Source organism: Nothobranchius furzeri, chromosome 14 (assembly GCF_043380555.1).
Source record: "Nothobranchius furzeri strain GRZ-AD chromosome 14, NfurGRZ-RIMD1, whole genome shotgun sequence".
In the NCBI taxonomy this organism is placed as follows: domain Eukaryota; kingdom Metazoa; phylum Chordata; class Actinopteri; order Cyprinodontiformes; family Nothobranchiidae; genus Nothobranchius; species Nothobranchius furzeri.
The window spans coordinates 13,102,693-13,121,550 of NC_091754.1; the positions used below are offsets into that span (position 1 = coordinate 13,102,693).

Consider the following 18,858-nt stretch of genomic DNA (forward strand, 5'->3'; position numbering starts at 1 on the left):
TACACATACATCTCATTTGCCCATTGAAACAGCTATGCCTCTTGGGCCTCACTGATGAAAAATCTATTTGCCTCAGTGCTCACTCGAATTATCAGAAATGCCTGCGGTCTCATTTGTTGCCTCATTAAGAGCGTCTCATTTCCAGTTGCTGCTGGAGGGATGCACGAAGCTGCAACGTGCAATGTGGAGGATGTGACCTTTAATGTGAACAGCTGATACCGTCATGACATCTGAAAGGGCACTAACCACAGATCTGCGTGCTCTCGTCGAGACCGTCCTCGCAGTCGTTCTCACCATCGCACAGCCACTGCTTGGCGATGCACTTGTTCTTGGAGCAGGCAAACTGGTTCCACAGACACGATGAGTCTGCAGAGGGTAGGGAACGGGGAATCAGAGGCATAAATCAAACAGCAACAACAACAGCACCACAACCTGCAGAGGAGAAAGCATTTTTGATTAAAACACCACAAGTGGGCAGGATCTTATTTGGCTCCTGGCATTGGTGTTTTCAATGAAGATTTTCCTCCTCAGTAGCAGACATTGGAAAGCGCTCACAGTATAAAAATGAGTTTGTCTTTTTTTTTTCTTCAAAATGCATTTTGGTGAAAATACAGAACTGGATTAGTGTCTCAAAAAGACAAAAAAATAAAACAAGATAAATAAATAAAAGAAAATCTATCCGTCTATCTGTCCGTCCGTCTATTTATCTATCTTCTCATAATTGAGACTTTTTTCTCAAAATTGCAAGATTGAAGTCAAAATTTTAAATTTTGCATCAGAATTCTGGCTTTAATCTCAGAAATTTGACTTTAATCTCAGAATTCCGACTTTAATCCCAGAATTGACTTTATTATCAGGATCCTTAGTTTTTACTTCTGAGAAAAAGTCAGAATTTTGAGATTAGAGTTGGTATTCTTTGTCTTTTCTTTAATTTATTTCCAGTGGCCATAACCCTCTTCCATATAAATGTCATTACCTGTGCAGAGAAATAAGTAAATGCAGTATTCAAATTGATCAGAATTGTATTAGTTTTTTATTGGTATAGAAATAAAAAGGTGTTCTCGGGATGACAGGAAACAGTTCAATTTCATCTAACAGAACACTGATTGCTGTGTAATAGCCCTAGTGTAAGATGTGTATGCGGTATTCATGAGCTGTGTTGAATGTGCGTCACTGAGCCACCTCTCCCTGGGGAGTTGCTCTGCGGTCTCATTCTCTCAGATGTCAGGCTGGGCTAAGACTGCCAAAGCTTTGATAAGATGTCGAGGAAAGGAAAGGGGCTGCGTGCTCCAGGTCAGACTGCAGTACGGGGAATTATGGATCCAGCTGAAGGTGGAAGACTTCTCTCCTACTGTGCCGCTTCTCCTTCCTGTCAGACTTTAAACATTGCACCAGCTTTATGCATGCTGACACCAGGATGTACGATGTGGCTCGGATAAACATACAGGAAATCTGGAAACCACGATCACCCAGACTCTCTGTGCATGATACATTTGCACTTCAAATGCGACCAGCTGCTTTAAGTGTATAACAAAACAGTAGGTCTACAGCGCATTAAATATATCAAAGAAGCTCTTTGATGTCTCGTTTTCAATACTGCTTGGAACAGGAGAGAGACACATTATGCATTGTGAAGTGACAAATGACAATTCCCTTTAATCAGATGTGGAATTCTGAAATGTAATGACGTTTTCTCAAACCACGATGCGTTTGCTGGGAGATTATCAGTCACGTGGCTTTTTTATGCTGATTAATCCAAAGCAATGGGAATATTGTTTGTTAAGGAGGAAAATTTTCAGAATTCCTAATAATATATGGCTCATAGCAGCATGGGCAAAACAATAAACTCATATAGAGCACAAGATGTTATGGTTCAAAAAAACTTAAGTGACATTCATAGAAAAAGGGAATAAGATTATTTTTAAGAAAATTTCTTTGACGCAACATTGATGAGAGATTTTCTAATTTTCTACTCTGAATTACTTTGTTCTTTTACTTTCAACTAAATGTGTGGAAATGTAAATTATTCAGGGAGAGAAAACAATTTTTGTTCTCAAACATTCTCAAAGGTAGCAGAGTTAGTCATGCAGATCCTTTTTTATTATTATTTACAGTATTGTTATTTACGCTATCAGGTGAAAACTGCTGGAGTACGGTTAAAAGCAAAAATCACTCAAGCAAAAATAAGACAAAAGTCTGCCACCTAACCTGCAGCATTGTGAGTCTTTCCTTACACACATCAGTACTTTAGCAAAATGTTAACTGATGCACGCTAACACACCCCAAAGGATGAAATAGGCATGGGGATTTTCAGCAGGTATACTGTTATTTGTTTCTTCCTCTTTGCTTAGCCTGCTGGCAACACAACCACCTGCAGAGAAGACTTGTTTGTTTTTAAAGGAAATATTTTAGTAAAAGAATTTCTAAAATATAAATTGTTCCCCTAAATGTGGGGCTTACGGCTGATCTTTGCTCGTAAACAAATCTGAAAACCTAAAACAAAAACATATTGGTTTGCCACAATAATGTACCTATATACTCTGTGTGTGTGTGTGTGTGTGTGTGTGTGTCGTTTCCTTGTTGACTCACTTTCTAACCATCCGTTCAATAATTTTCACACTGTACTTGTATAGTCAGGGATTCTCGTGAGTCAATATTGCCAACAATCATAGAGATTATTTTTTGGTCCCCCAAACTGTCCAACGTCTCATCAACGACCCTGTAACCTAACAGATGATATGATGAAACTATGATGGACTATCTTGTTAAACTGGAGCTCAAACTAGTTTTAAATGTGACATCTAAAAGAGTCATGCACATACAAAAGCATGCTCGACCAGCATCCCATCCTGGACCAGAACAGCATTCCATGCTGGACCAGCCTACCAGCATCCAAAACACAACATATGCTGGTTTTTTCAACAAGCTCTGTGCTGAAACTGGCACACCAGAGCTTTTTTTCCCCAGAATACAACTCCCTTTCATGCCTACTATAGACCACTGCACATGTATTAGAAAATGAGTCAAGGACCTCTTTAAAGGAAAACTATGTAACTTTCATATTTTAATCACTTTCTTGAGCCGGTATGTGTTAAAATGACCATTTACGGGGTTGATGAAATTCATTTAGCCACCTCCACCTTCTGTAGCCAGAATACCACACTTGCAACTTCAGAGTATCTGGACCACTCCCCTGGAATTAAGTATCTTGTGTAAAGCAGTAATGCTTCACAGCAATCCATGTTTACCTCTCCGGACAGACGAGCTATACCTGGTTAGCTTTTATTGTTGCATGGTTATCATGGTGGAGCCTCAGAAGAAGCAAAGAAAATGTTTATTTTATGGAGATAAAAACATTTAAAAGAACATTTGACCACAATAGGAGGCAAACAAGAGTCAATATCAGGAGTTTTCTGAATCACGAGAGACAAATAAGGACCTAATATCATCCTATTGCACTTGTAAATACAACTTTAATATGTTTTGTTTGTGTGTTTCAGCTTTCCCTGGATTTGTAATTATTTCTAAATATGTTTGACCTTCTTAGTGGCCTAGTGGTAGAGTGTCCGCCCTGGGACTGGGAGATCAGGGTTAAACCTTCCTGCTTGACACTCAGCTTTAAGGGGTTGCACTGGGGGGGTTAAATCAAATAGTTCCCAAGCACAGCTTCAGCTGCAGCACAACACTCCCCACAGTGATGGGTCAAATGCAGAGGTGTAACTTCACCAGTTTGTGATGATGACTAATGGGACTTTTATGGGACTTTTTTAGGCGGTACTGATCACATCCCGATCCGTCACCAATCATACGCTCACCCTAAGACTCGCATAAGCTCTTTTATGGCTTGGCAAATGCTCAGTCATTGTGGCTTTCTCGTCTCTATCTGAGGTCCTTACACACACACACACACACACACACACACACACACACACACACACACACACACACACACACACACACACACACACACACACCATTGAACCCTCAGTGCGCTGTGTGGACACTGGCTGACGTTGGGCAGTGTCTCCAGCCAGCCAGCCGGCGCTCCTGACTGCGGTCCTGTCGGCTAATCGCTCATTGCTTGTAGAGTAACTTGCCCGTCTGATCACCCAGCACTCTGAATCAACGTTTTTCGACATGCTCGAGCCTTTTTCTGTGGTCCCGTGATTCTTCCTCAGATTCTTGGCCACATTATTTACCAGGAACTCTCTTAGTCACTAGTAAAGTGGCTAGTCGACATGCTAGTGTTGTAGTCTGCTTCCAGCACGCTTCCTGCATGTTTTAGATCATCAACACGACTGATTTGTTTAACTTAGTGGTGAATCAGTCCTGTAGACAGTAATGAAGGCTGGGGAGACATTTCAGCTGTTAGATTAAGGTGTTAAAAGCGTGAACGTGAGGAGGAGAGTTTCTATTTCGAATTTACAACAATAAATTAAAACGGAACAAGAGGGTGCTAAATGCAAGCCAAAACTGCAGAGTGTTCCTTTAATGAAAAAGTGAAGCTACCGACAGCAGAATGATCAGTGAAAATAAATTAAACATCGTTTTGGCTTCTTTTTCTGGTCAGACTGTTGTTTTGGATCCAGATTCTATGTTTGTTTGTTTTTTTGCATCATGTGTTGATGATCAGAATTTGAAATAGAAAGTGCTGTCCTCCAGTCTGCATGCAAACAACAAAGTTAAATCAAAGCATCTGTCAGGAAAGAAAACAACAACGTTCCAAAACAAGAAAGATCTGCACGTGTTTTAACACTGCACCGGTGGATTAATTCATCAAGTCTGATTACCTCACATGTGTGTGTGATTGTGATGAAGTCTAACAGCAACTTTGACCACCTACATCAAAGCTTCTTCATGTTTGCTTTGACGCTAACTCACTGGCATAGGAGCGGCTGTGTGAGCTGTTGCTTCCCAGGGTAAATTACATTTATCAATATCATGACTTAATTACAGTCCCCTTGGTTAATTGGAGGGATCTTGACTTTGTCAAAGCAGGTGCTGCATACATTAGCATGCATTACAACAGAAGAAAGAAGGGAGGCAGAGGAATGGCATAGACTAATAGTAAAGACTAATCCTACTGAACCCACTCTGTGGAAATGTTTTTGTGACTGATGGCTACTTAATTAACAGTTTTACTGGGATTGCTGCATTTGTAATTCAAAGAAATGTGGGAAAACTTGAGTCTTCAACCGGCTCACTCTGAGTTCAGGGTCAGAATTAGACTTTCAAACACGTTCCAGCAAAAGCCCATGAAGAATGTTCAAACACACGACAGCAGAAAGCAGAGCGAGCTGAATTTTCTGAGTGGAAGAGACAAAAATAATTTTCTTACGCATCCCGTTGAACTTGTTTGACGGATAAAATGCACAAACTTGCACTCATGGCCATGGACGTAATTTTCACTTTAGAAGTGTGTGTGTGTGTGTGTGTGTGGGGGGGGGGGGGGGGGGGGTATCTTTACAGTATGCTCTAGTGGGGAACAGGCTTCAACACAAACGGTTGTTTTCTGCTTGGTCCTAGAGCTCAACCAGTGTCAATTTAATACATCGTAATGTTGTTTTTGGATGGTAAAAAGTGCATGGGTCAAAACTTGACTTTGGAAAAAGTGGGGGGGCATGTCCCCCCTGCCCCCCCCCAAAAATTACGTCCATGCTCATGGCCGAACCACCTGTCACAAAACAAGCAGCTTAACAAAGATTACTCCTCACCGACGTGGGGGTAACTTAGCTCATAACGAAAAACTCTTATTACGGTAAGAAGAAACTCTCCTTCACACCTGAATATTTCATGAGCTACATGTCTAAATAAAGAAGAAAGAAATCAAATGAAAGAAAAATCCCTTTAGGCATTAAATTAGTCCAATAAATAAATGTTAATAATCATGAGCCAGTTGAGGTGGCTCAGGCATTTGGTTAGGACGCCTCCTGCTGCCTCTCTGGTGGGGTTTTCCGGGCACGTGACGTCCAACCAGGAGAAGGCCTAAAGGGAGACCCTGGACACGTTGGAGGGACTGTGACATCACTCGCTATTAAAACAGTCACGAAATGTTGACGTCTTTACAAAGTCCTGAAAAGGACAATTTTGTGTGGAGACACAACGTCCGAGAAGACGGAGCTATCGTGTTTTCCTCGTCACCTTCGCCTTTCCCAGAAATTTACCAGAACTCATACAGTAATATTGCGACTTTTGCACTTTGGGTTCAGAATGTCTTCAGTAAGACGTAAAACTTACCACACTGGAACTCATCCGCTCCGTCTTCGCAGTCTTTCTGGCCGTCACACAACCAGACACTGGAAATGCAGTTCCCACTTGGACAAGCAAAGTGGCCCTCGTCACACTTCTGCCCATGGGAAACTGGGTCACACAACAAAACCAAGTCATTCCAGTATGCATTAGCACTGATTGAGGTTATTATCATTTCCTAAGCTCTCTCTGAGTCCCTTGTTCCGCCGGTATAATCATCTCGGAAAATGTGTTCCGAACCCTAGCAGGCTTTTTCCATCGACCTCTGAACGAACAGGTGAAATTAGTGTTGTTTTGAATGCTTGAGTTGCTGCTCACCCTGGCAGTTGGTCTCATCTGCGTAGTCTCCGCAATCATTCGCACCATCACAAATCCACGATGGGTGGATGCACAGGGAAGTGGAGTTGCAGCTGACAAAATCTTTTTCTTTCACCCCCAGCTTGTAGAAGTGGGAACATTCGGTGTGGTCTGATTTAAAAAAAAATCTGATGAGGAAGGCAATGGCCAAGAGTGCTGTACTCAGAATGATCCAAATGATGAGGAAGTGACTGAGATGGAATTGGGTCTACGTTCTCGTTTTGAATGCAATGCAAAGGATGAAGCACTTACTGCAATTTCTTTCATCTGAGGCATCAGCACAGTCGATGACCTGATTGCACCAAGCTGAGATAGGTACACAACTCCCATCCTTGCAGGCGGACTCTGATGGGCCACAGGTGATATCTGTTGGGGAAAAGAATATGCAGTTTAGGAAGACATGCCAAAACAGAGACCATACAGCTAACAGGGACGAGTTACAGCTGCATCCTCCGCAGAGTTGTAAAAATGAGCTGGTTTCTTTGTTTTGCTGCAGTTGTACATCTCCTGCAATATGAGCTGATACTATTTCAACTCCCATTGTCATCAATCAATCAATCAATCAATCAATCAAATTGTATTTCTAAAGCGCTTTTCAAACAAAGTGTGATTCAAAGTGCTTTACAAAATGACCCCAGATTCCCATAACAGGTTAAAAACATTAACAAACATATGCAATCACACACACACGCACACACACACACAGACTCACACACACACACAAGTAAAAATTATATTAGGCTGAGTCCAGATGAGCCAAGTATGGTAACGCAAGGAAACGCCATCATAGGAGCCGTCTGCCCCGGCAGCATCAGGTCTTCCACACTAAGTCAGGGCGCTCATTGGATGGGGGGGGGGGGGGGGGGGCATAGACCCCCACCCATAGAGCGCCCAGGAAGCTACAGTCGACCACCGCTCCCGGGGCAGAGGGCCCCCACAGCGGAAACACTGGATTAAAATGAGTAAAAATGTAATAAAAGAGCTAATATAAATGACAAAAATTAGAAAATAAGTAATAAATAAAATGATATAAACAGTAAAATAATAATTTAAATAATAAAAACTGTGCTAAAATATAATCATATAGAACATGCAAAGCAAGTAATAAAATATAATCATGTAAAACGAGAAATAAAGCTGTAGGAAATATAACCGTATAATCAAAATGCAAAAGGTGTGTGTTGGCTCTGTGGTTGGTGTTGTTACCATGGATGCACTTTAGTCACTTACCTCTGCATTCTATCAGTGTATAACTTACTAATACTCTAATTAATTGTTCTAATGGCTGCAGAAGATGTTATTGTTGAAATCCCATTAAAACTGAGGAGGTGATGAAGGCACACTATATTAAGCTAAGTTTGTTCCTGAAGCCAAGACTGCTGAACTGGAAGGTCCTCATTAATCGTGAGCCTACTGCTGTCTCCCTGTGAGTTTAGTCAGCACGGTCCACATCTCTGTGCATCGAAAATCTCTCACCATCATCAATTACAGGACAGAAATAATAAGAGCTGGAAAATCAAAAACACCATCAAACATAAAATTCCTCCAGCGATAAAAAAAAATAACCCACCAAATACTGTCTGGGCCCCTGGAAGTAGCTGCCAGGGATGGTAGCTGGGCGTCTCTTTTAATTTGCGCACCCCTTATGATCTTTGGGCTCATTAAACAGTGAGGGCTCAGCACAGTATGTGGCCTTGTGTGCTGTATTAACATAAGCATTACTGAGACTTGAATCTGCCCTCAGAGGAAGGACAGATAGAACATGACATCAAACGGTTGTAACTCACTGCTACAGAAGGCTTCATCAGAGTTATCCCCGCAGTCATCGATCCCGTCGCAGAAGCGAACACTTGCCACACAACGCTGGTTGTAGCAGGGCCTGAAACCCCTCCGACAGCTCCTGTTGTCTAAAGAAGATAGATTTCCATAAGTGTGTGGCTCAAATCTTCTCAAACACCAGGAATCGTCAGGTGCCTTCAGAGTTTACTCTCTGGTGTAGAGGCACTCCAACAAACCAAGCCAACACGGTGTCCAGTGTTACATTCGTCTTACCACAGTACTGCATCTTCTCATCTGATTTGTCTTTGCAATGGGCGACTCCGTCACAGGTCAGCTGGTAGTTTACACACTCCCCATTTCCACATTCAAATTCAGTGTAAATGTTACACGAGGAGTTCTCTGCTGCAGAAAACAAACACAGGGGGCACAACGATGTCAGTGTTGCAGTTCAAGGTTGCGATCTTTAAAGCTACAATGGCAAAGCTGCAAATCAAGCTAGCTTAAATTAACATTCAACACAGTAAATGGCTTGTATTTGATATAGCGCCTTCTAGAGTCCAGGAACCCCCTAAGCATTTATAGCTGCCGTGAGGCGAGGCTGCCGGGCACTGGCGCCATCAGTCCCTCCGACCACCACCAGCAGGCAACGGGGGTTAAGTGTCTTGCCCAAGGACACAACAACAGCGACAGAGCGGGGCTCAAACCTGCAACCTTCCGATTATGGGGCGAGCACTTAACTCCTGTGCCACAGTCGCCCAGTACAGCTATAAATATTTTGTGGAGTAAAAAAAAAAAATAATAATAAACAAATAAATATTATTATTAATAATAATAATAATAATAATAATAATAATAACAATAATAATAATAATAATAAGGAAGTGAGTGGTTCTCTCGCATCCACCAAAACCCTCGGTCAACAACGCGGCTCGGACCGAAAGCAACTCCTGGACCATCCAGGCGTCTGTGTTAGTGAACCACCACACTTCTACGCTTCCCGCCATTGTCTTTAGCCACAGAACACCATTAGTGTGAGAGGTTCTCCACTCAATAACATCAGAAGGAGAAACTGTCAGCTGCTACCACTACAACGTTAGGACAAACTACCAGAGTCCCCAAAAAACCCCACCATTTAATGTCACGGGCAACAAAAGACGCTTGGAAGTGGAAGAGGGTGACTGGTGTTTAGCGCTTCCTCATTTACTCACGTTACAGTATCAGGCGGACGTCGACGATAGCAGATGAGGGGGTTAAAGTTCCGTGACTGTGTTTAAAAGCTAACTTGTTTTGCAGATTTAAACATTACAGTTTGTTAGCTTTACAGATAAGTGTAAGTGTTTCTAAAGGTTTAGTGATTAGGCAAACATTTCCATTCAATAAATGAAAATATTTCACTTCTTTATTTTGTTTGATGCTAAGTTAAATGGTTAAGGTATGAAATTGTTTTTTGTTCTATTATTGAGGCAAATTATACTGAAATTTAAAAAAGACCCAAAATCTAGCCTTACAACAGGAAAAGTTAGAATATGGTGCAAAAGAGATTGACTCATTACATCAAAGCGAGATATTTCAAGCTGTTGTTGTTTACAGCTTGTGAAAATGCCACATTTAAAATGTGAAATAATTATAATACTGTGAAAAGGTTCAATATTTTTGACTCAAAGTGTCACACTCTAATCAGATAATGAATCCAGAACGCCTGCAAAGGGTTGCTGAGCCTTTAGATGGTCTCTCAGTCTAAGTTGAATTGCTAAAACAAATGAACGTTTGCACCATTTTCTCATTTTCCAGTTTCACTTGTACAATTGATGCATATTAGAAAGCCTTGCAAAATATTTATCAAGCTCACATTAAAAAAACTTAATTTTTTTGGCTGAATTATTTTTACAAATCTTTGTAAATGCAAAAAATAATAAATGATAATAATAAATCAACAAAACTTGGCGCTTTTACATTATCGTACAAAAACACGTTTTTATCCTGTGAGAGCTTTAGGAATTCTCCACATTAATAACACTTAGTTATAATAACCTCAGACTGAATAATTCTGTAGCTCCTTTTGACTTACACACACATCTGTTGTCATCCAGCAGCACACGTTCTCCTCGACAGGAGCAGTTGACCCTTCCATGTGGGGTCAGGAGACACAGGTCGCCACAGCCTCCATTCGTGTGTCGGCATGGCGACAGCTCACCTTCAATAACAAATAGAAGTAAACAAGCATAGAAGCAGGGAAATAAAGAAATTCAATTAGAGTTTTGAAAGACTTCCTCTATAAACCTGTGAGGATGCATTAAGAGAATTAACTCACAGTTTAACTCATTAAACACGAACTAAGCAAACATACTCCAAATAGGCCTGAGTCAGGGAAAATGCAGAAGCAGAAGGAAAAGAGGGACATTTAAAATAACTCACCAAAGTGTTGTCAAATACTCGTTAGATATTTTATTACCTGTGCTAAAATAAAACATAATGTATCTAGGGATGGGTACCGAATTCGGTACTTTTTAAGGCACCGACTGAATTCCATAGTACCGACCGAACACCGATTCACGTCATGTCGGTGCCTCGTTTCGGTACCCGTCCTTCAAACGAGAACTTGCCTAGACAGCTGTGCATGCGCAAGAGCGTTATGTCATCGGTCGCTGCAAGCCAGCTGTAAACAGCAGCATGGTAGAAAGAACGCACGCTAAAGCTTGGGTCCACTTCACCAAATGTGATGGGTAACTGGGTGATGATGAAACCAGCGACAACAATCTAAGTGAGACATCCTCATCTTAATCTTAATCTGCTCCGGTAGGTAAATAAAATGTTTAAGATAACATTAGCTTGATATGTTAGCTTCCGTTTCGCTAATGGTGCGTTCGTTTTCTCCTTGGAACTCCGACTTTCCGACTAGAAGAACATGAACGCGCTCTAAAGTTTGGCTTCACTTTACTAAATGCGACGGGTGATTGGGTGAAGACGAAACCAGTGACAACGATCTAAGTGTGAGGCATCATCATTTTAATCTGCTCCAGCAGCTAAATAAACTGTTTAAGATAACGTTAGCTTGATATGTTAGCTTCCATTGCCACCATTGTTATCAGCTAATGGTGCGTTCGCTTTCTCCTTGGAAATTCTAACTTCCCAGTAGGAAAAATCAAATGAAAAAAGACGGCAAAAGGAATGAAGATACAGTAAATGTAGTTCACAGTAAAGATGTTTGCTTCAGTTTAATTATCAGCTTATAAAACTACAAGGACGATGTTAAAATACAAACAGTTGAATGTTATTTATCGTGATATTTATCAAATATGGTTCTATATTGAGAAAAATATATATCTAATTATAAAAGAGAATTAAAATAATAAACACTCAAAAGTATCAAAAATTGGTACCGTTAAGTACCGGTATCGATTCCTAGGTACCGGGAATTAGTACCGAATCGATTCAAATGTCAAAGGTACCCATCCCTAAATGTATCCCTAAGATCTTAAAAGCAGAGAAAACTTTTTTTTTTTGCAGTTTAAGTAACCTAATTGTTAGATTATTTATATTAAGGGGTAATTCATGACAAGGAAAAACAGTAGAGTGTAAAAAGAATAAAGTATCTTTAATGTTGAAATGGTAGATTTTCAGCTGTGCTCACTCAGGTTACGGGATGAAATTATTTCCCATAACAAGATAAACAGATAAATGAGTTGCTTTTGCTATTCGAGTCCATCCAGTGGGACACGCTTAAGCTCGCGTCTCGTTGTCCTACTTGGAAATTAAACTTTATATGACACTTTAGAGACTACCTCTACATAAGCTACGTATTTCTTTGTTATTAATTACCACTGAGGATTAGGTTTCCAGCCTTTCTAAATAAGACCACTTTCATTTATCAATTCTATTTCTTAAAAAAAATAAAAATAAAAAAATTGTGTCCTTTTTAATAGGTTAAGCAACAACTTTACATTTTTACATAGCAGTGCAAATAGGAGCCGTTGGAACTGAAGAGCATTGAGGAAGCTGCACAGGAAGAAAGACTCATGCATGCAGGATGAAGTAAAATCCAGTTGGTAAGATCCAAAGCTGCTGTGCGTACAACAACATAATCAGACACCTGCTTGTAGAGATTTAATTCTGCATGCACTGCTCGTAAACCGTGACCCATCTCCAGGTGCTTGTGTACTCACAGTTGTTGGTATCCTTGGCCACAGCAATAATTCCCATTGGCTGATGAGGTATATCTGCTCTGAGCACCTTGGTGTCACCACCTGTGTACTTGTTTGATCGCAGCACGGCTCGACGGCCCCAGTCTGACCAATAGATGAAATCTGCATAGACGGCGAGCCCATAGAAGTTTCCGGATCCCGATTTAACAATGACCTAAAAAAAATGAAGATCACAAAGGATCACTTGTAAAAAAAAAAAAAAAGTATCAAGCATTAGACAATAACTGCAGGAATAAATGAAGAGAATCATGTTTCTTCTCATTAATCAACAAATCAACCCCTGCTGCCATTTTGACTGCTTAACCCAGATGTTGAGGGAGTAAATGACAGTGCCAGTGGCAGCGAGGCAAGAATCCATCAGATGCCTCCTTCTGGGACTCTCCGGGCTTGTGTGGAGGAGCGGAGACTCCAACAGCTCGCTAGTCTCAGCCATTAGTGGGACAGGCTTGTAAGCGACATCGCATTAGCCCTGTGCCATTCTGGGATTAATAGGACAGGTGTTGATTAAAGGAGCCCAGCGTGCAGAAGCAACAACTGGCCATCATGCAAGTGAGAGACAGTGAAGGGAAGAGAGGTTGAGCAGCAGATGGGGTCTGGGGGAACATACTGATAGGAAATTAGATTTGGGAGACATTTAGGCTTGCAGTGTGCAACATATTAGTTTTCATGCTTTCAGTTAATTGGGAAACACTTAATTGTCACCAGTTTTTATCTGCTCAACAGTATCCAGGATTCATAAACGGTGTAGGAAACTCGTTTAATCAATACATTTTCAATGGTCTCTGGTAGGAATGAATGCCTTGCAAGTCGCCTGAATCAACACAGACAAGTCTGCCACATCAGAGGAGAGCTTAACTTGGCAGGATTCGGAGCCTTCTACCTGGAATTTGGACATCTTGCCTCGGATTGGCTAACAGCAATGTGACTTCACCAGTGACTCTGTTTGCTCTGAGACATGCATGATTTATCTCCAAAAGTAACACACGCCTGGAGGAGCTTCTGCCATGTGGTTGAGTTGCTAATGCTAACAGTTAGCTCCTGCTAGCTGAGACGTTCTCTGCTGTTTCCTGCACACTAAAACAACAACAGTCTTCCCGTCGCAAAACCAGCACGGGTCCAACAGACCAGCCCGCCAGTCTGAAGTTGCAAGTGGAATATTCTGGCCACAGGGGGCGATAGGGGCTGGGTGGCCTTTCATTAACCACGTAAAAGGTCATTTTAGCACATACTGGCTAAAGAAAATGATTTAAAAATCTGAAAAAGTTGCAAAGTATCCCTTTGAAAATGTTTTGTAGTGTTCCACACCTTTAAGAACTACTTAAGTGATTACTTCAAAAGATTATTACAAGACAATCTGTGTAAATACACCCAATGAACTCAAGAAGGGTGAAGTATTCCCAGAAAGGTCCTCATTTGAATCCACGCTTCCAATAACTAAAATACTTTCCCAGCTAAAAGATGCTGACCCTAGCGCTGTCATCATCAGTTATGGGTCTCCACTCTTAAAATGGCACAGAAATGAGAAACATGAACCTTCCCAACTCCCAGACTTACTGTCAGTGTGCAACGGTGCAACTGCAGGATGAGTAACTACGCCCTAAAAGACACGCCTGCAACCAAAGTTTACATAACTCATTACAAAACCGCTGCTCTTATCACTCTGGTTCTGATCTCATGGTTTGTTCCACTTTGAAAAAGATCCAGTAGCTTTGGGCATTTTTTTTGTAATCCAAACACGTCATTGTCGTGTAAAATTAAAAAGCGTCTTTTAAACTGACAACTTCCACAGAGTTGCCTTGTCTGAAACAAATACGTTGTCTGAACCAAGACCTCCAATGGCTGCAGATTAGTTTGATGATAACGTCAACTATTGGTTTAATTTACACATTTCAATTGGAGCGGACATTCTGCACCCAGAGCAGCGTTGCTGCAAAGCCTTCATTAGCAGGGCTAGACCGCGGCAAGCGCGGGTGGGGTCTCAAAGGTGAGGAGTATGAGCCCAGCGACCTAGTTCATCACGCACACAGCTGACTAATTGAGATGGGCCAAGGTGCTGAGTTGCACAGGCCATGTCAAGCAAAAACTATCATCCACATAGCAAAAAAAGGTCATCCTGCACTGTAATCTCCTGCATACCCAGGACACAGCTGCTCGGGATGCCATACATTATGCATGAAACTTTTATGCACAAAAGGTGAACAACTCTCTCTGAGTTTTATTTGCTTTAGCAAAGATGGACTTTGTGATTAAGGAAACCATCTGTGCCCTCAGAGAGGAAATAAGACAACTTCAAGAGGTCTTTTAAATCCCATCTGTTGTGTGGAGGATCTGGTTCCAGGAGCTCAACTGCATGGAAGATTAAAAAAAATTGGAGCAAAATGGCAATTTGCCATTCTGTCCATGATTATGTGCCTTTTGCCAAGTGCAGTTCTAAATTTCAGAGACAGCTGCATCTGGCACACCTTTGGTGCTTTTGGAAAAAAAGGAGTGGGATCGGCAAGAATACAATCAGGTGTGAGGATTCCTGCAGTTTTTAATAAATAGGTGCGCATAGGTTGTAAAGCACATGCCACCAGATACCATCCCTCATCTGTTTTGTTTTAACGCAGCAGCTCAAATGTGATGCATTTCCAGAAAATAATAATCAAATTGTTAACACCGCCCCACTATTCCAAGGTGTGCAATGTTATGAGTCGCACCAACAGAACATTAGTAATTTCCACAAAAAGCTGACCTCGTGTTTTTTATTGTCTTATGTTTACTTGATCTTCAGGCTAAAAGATAATCTGAAACATCGTCAAATGAAAAAAAATAAGTCCAAAATAACCCACCACTATTTTTTATTTCAGTTGAAAAGCATTAGAGAGTAGTTAGGCGGTAGTAAGCACCACATTTCAGCGTAAGAGCAGTCTCCGTCTGGGAAATATGACTACTGTGTTATTAAGCTGCAGGGCTTGTCATCATAAGGCAACAATTAAATCTGAGACCTTCCAGTAAATTCTAATTAAAGCAGAACACAAAGTGAATTTAAAAAACATTCAAACCCCTCCGTCATTCAGGGATGGAAGACAGTGAAGGATAAACGTTATTAACTAAGGAAGGTAGAGTCAAATTTCAGACAGAATATTTTGAAGAGTTCACTGGTGTGTGAGAAGTCTTGGAAAGAAGAAAAAAGTAGTGGACATTTAAATAACAGCACAGACTAGGAACTTTTGAAAGTTTTACACTGTTTTTGTAGGCAAGAAAAGCAGAAATAATGTTTCATGTAAAACTTGACCCCATCAGTGCAAATCTTTGCTGCTTGATTTCATGTCTACTTTACATTTATTCATATATGCACACACGTTTTAGGAGTTTAGAAACAATTTCACTGTTGTCCAAATGAGATTACCCGAACCAAATTCAACCAAACGAAACAGGAATCTTTATAAAAACTGCCTGTATTTCCTCACTGATAATAACAATAAACACAGAATATTGAGCCAAGAGGATGTTGATCAGTGTTGGGAGTAATGCGGTACAAATGTCATTAATTACTGTAGTGCATTGCTTTTTGCTGTAACGTGGTAATGTAAGGCATTACAGGGAAAGAAAATGGTAATATTTACTCGGTACAATTGTCAGTAACGCGGTAATTACAATGCATTTTTAAACCCAGAATCAAGATGCGTTCCTGAAAAATTCAAATTGCAGGAAACCCGAAGAAAGATCCAGTATCTGCATATATTACGTCATTTATGGACTCAGCTTTGCGGGCAGAGAGGACGCAGCGGTAACGGCTCAACTACTCCAGCTGCGTCCTGCACGCGGCCGCTGTAACATTCACAAAATCGCTCCACTAAAACAAAATAATTCACTTGCGATCGTTCATATCAGCGCATATTCTCTGGTATTTTGTGCTTTTCTGACGTGCTTTGCCTCAGCTGAGTTCATAATCTGTGCCCCGGTGATTTCAACTCATTACTGCTGGAGCGCCGCGCATGTGAAGATCCCTTTGGCTGATCGTTAGAAAGTAGGAAGTCTAGGAAACAGTTTTTTCTGGAAGACGGAGAAAACATGCAGCATGCAGGAAGGTTAGAGTGAGAAAGGGCTGGAAATTAATCACATAAAACCAAGAAAACAAAACAAAGTGCTTGAAAAGAAAAAAGTAGGTAGATTTATCCTCAAAACACATTTTTACCAGTGAAAAGCAATAATATATAAGCATTTAATATTTATACATGTGATAGAATCAGATCACCCCAGAAGCCAGTCCCACATCCAGGGCCGTATCAAGGCATTTGGGGACCAAGGCAAATATAGGCTTGGAGCCCCCACCACCTCACTCCCTGCTCAGTTAATATAAGATGGCAGCGTGCTGAGAGTACAGATTGTTGTTGCTTTTATTTAATAAACAATCATTTTAAAGCACTGTTATTATATCTGACTAGTTTTTAACAGCAATCCTAGCTCAGACACCACATCACCTTCCACATATGTGTCATGAGCTCACTGAGCGTCACATGACCAGATTCATACTGAAGTTGTTTTGGTGAAAGTAACTTAAAGTAATGCAAAAGTAGTGTAATGCCTTACATTTTAAAATCACTAATATTGTAATGTAATGAATAACTTTAAAATGAAGGTAACAAGTAATAAATAATGCATTACAGTTTTGAAGTAACTTGCCCAACACTGATGTTGATGGTTTGTCATTGATCCATACTGACTTTTTGTTTATCTTCACCAAAAGTTTGCAAAAAAGATGCTTTGCCTGTAAACTATATTCAAACTCATCTGACTCTGTTGGTTCCTTGATTCTGTAAAATACACCGAAATTCATAAAAAAAATTCTTCTTTATGTGAATTTATCAAAAGTACGGAAGAGGATTAGTGCCACTAAAAAGGAAAAAATAATAATAAAATGGATATTTGTTACTTTTATTCCTCAAAATTTAGACTTCTTGACCTATGAGAAAAAAAGTCAGAATGTTGAGATTAAATAATTTTTCTTTTCTTTTTTTCTTTTCCATGGCACTAATCCTCCTCCATATAAAACCACATTGACATGACCAAAGTTAGCATGCAAAAGGAAACCAGGCACGTTATTGCTAGAATAAAAAAATAAGGTGTAAAAGAAAAACAAGCAGTTTTAAGGAGGAAATACGTAAATAAAAATCAAATAATTTATTTTTTGTACTCACATATCTACTAGAACCATCGTAGTCACATCTCTCAATCTTCCCGAGGCTTCCATCGGAAAAGTACAGCTTCTCTGCATTGTGGTCGATCGTGAGTCCGTTTGGCGTCAAAACCTCAGTGCTAACAACGATCCTCATGTTCTTCCCAGTTAAGGTGGATCTCATGATGCTGGGCCTCTGCTCATTCCAGTTGGTCCAAAACATCAGGCTGAGCATGCAAAACGGAGAGTTAATATGAGCAAACTACATTTTGCTGCCTAACCTCAGTTCTTCTACAAAACACAGAGACAAAATGCAGAACGGTAACTCAATCGACATCCATCAGCTGTTTTTAAAAGCTGCTAATCTGCATCCGCGTAGGCAGAACACACACCGGTCATAGCGGCATCAAAGTTGGTGATTAATTACGTGTTTTTAAGCCACTAAGAAAATCTCACTGGCTTCCTTTTAATACCATGAAACTGTTTGTCTCGATAAAAGTGCAGCTCAATTTCAAATGAATGAATTGGATTGGAATTGCAGATTGTGCAATTAAATATCATCTGTGCAGATTGCTTTGTGTGAGAGAAACAGATTTTAGCACATCTATGAGGAGGATTTCACTCTTCTGTGGTGTGAGATTTTTAACAAGGGAGGTCCACATCTTCAATCCACAACCAAGCAGAAACATTAACGGAATAAAATTAGAAAAACAACTTTTCTTAACTCTGGTCTCACATTTCATATCATAATTAAGTCATGGAAGTCCATTCTAGTGCAATGATAAAATTTAGGTCAGAGGTCAAAACTAGAGTCTACTAATTAATCACTTGAGTTAGAATTCTAATTATCAGTTCTGGAGTGGGATGGATACGGCACCAAGCTGCCAACCAAGGACAGTTTGAGGTCAAGAAATTAATTTAGCTTGTTAAATGGGAGCAGCAGGACACTCGCTCGTTCCCTTTGCTCTTAGAAACATGTAGTTTTATATTCATGTCAAACAAATAAATAATCTGAACTGGATTACAGAGAAAACATGTTTTATTCTAGTATCACGAGTATTTTTTCCTAAAATATTCTTTTAGTTTAACATCCAATAAATAAAACCAAAA

The 18,858-nt window shown here is 40.4% G+C and overlaps 1 protein-coding gene across 5 annotated transcripts in view; it reads right to left on the reverse strand.

Moving 5' to 3' along the window:
* Positions 1-18,858, reverse strand: part of lrp1bb (low density lipoprotein receptor-related protein 1Bb) — a 481,608-nt gene that overhangs the window by 148,080 nt on the left and 314,670 nt on the right. For all 5 annotated transcript variants that reach the window (XR_011516175.1, XM_070543934.1, XM_070543933.1 and 2 more), the window contains 9 exons: positions 17,771-17,975; positions 12,549-12,741; positions 10,454-10,579; positions 8,659-8,787; positions 8,394-8,513; positions 6,859-6,972; positions 6,568-6,717; positions 6,238-6,360; positions 247-366 (listed from right to left, as the gene is read on the reverse strand). Coding sequence is in view for 4 of the 5 variants with exons in the window: in XM_070543934.1 (XP_070400035.1) it covers positions 247-366; positions 6,238-6,360; positions 6,568-6,717; positions 6,859-6,972; positions 8,394-8,513; positions 8,659-8,787; positions 10,454-10,579; positions 12,549-12,741; positions 17,771-17,975 (1,280 nt within the window). In the remaining variant the exon portion in view is untranslated. The remainder of the gene's footprint in view (positions 1-246; positions 367-6,237; positions 6,361-6,567; positions 6,718-6,858; positions 6,973-8,393; positions 8,514-8,658; positions 8,788-10,453; positions 10,580-12,548; positions 12,742-17,770; positions 17,976-18,858) is intronic.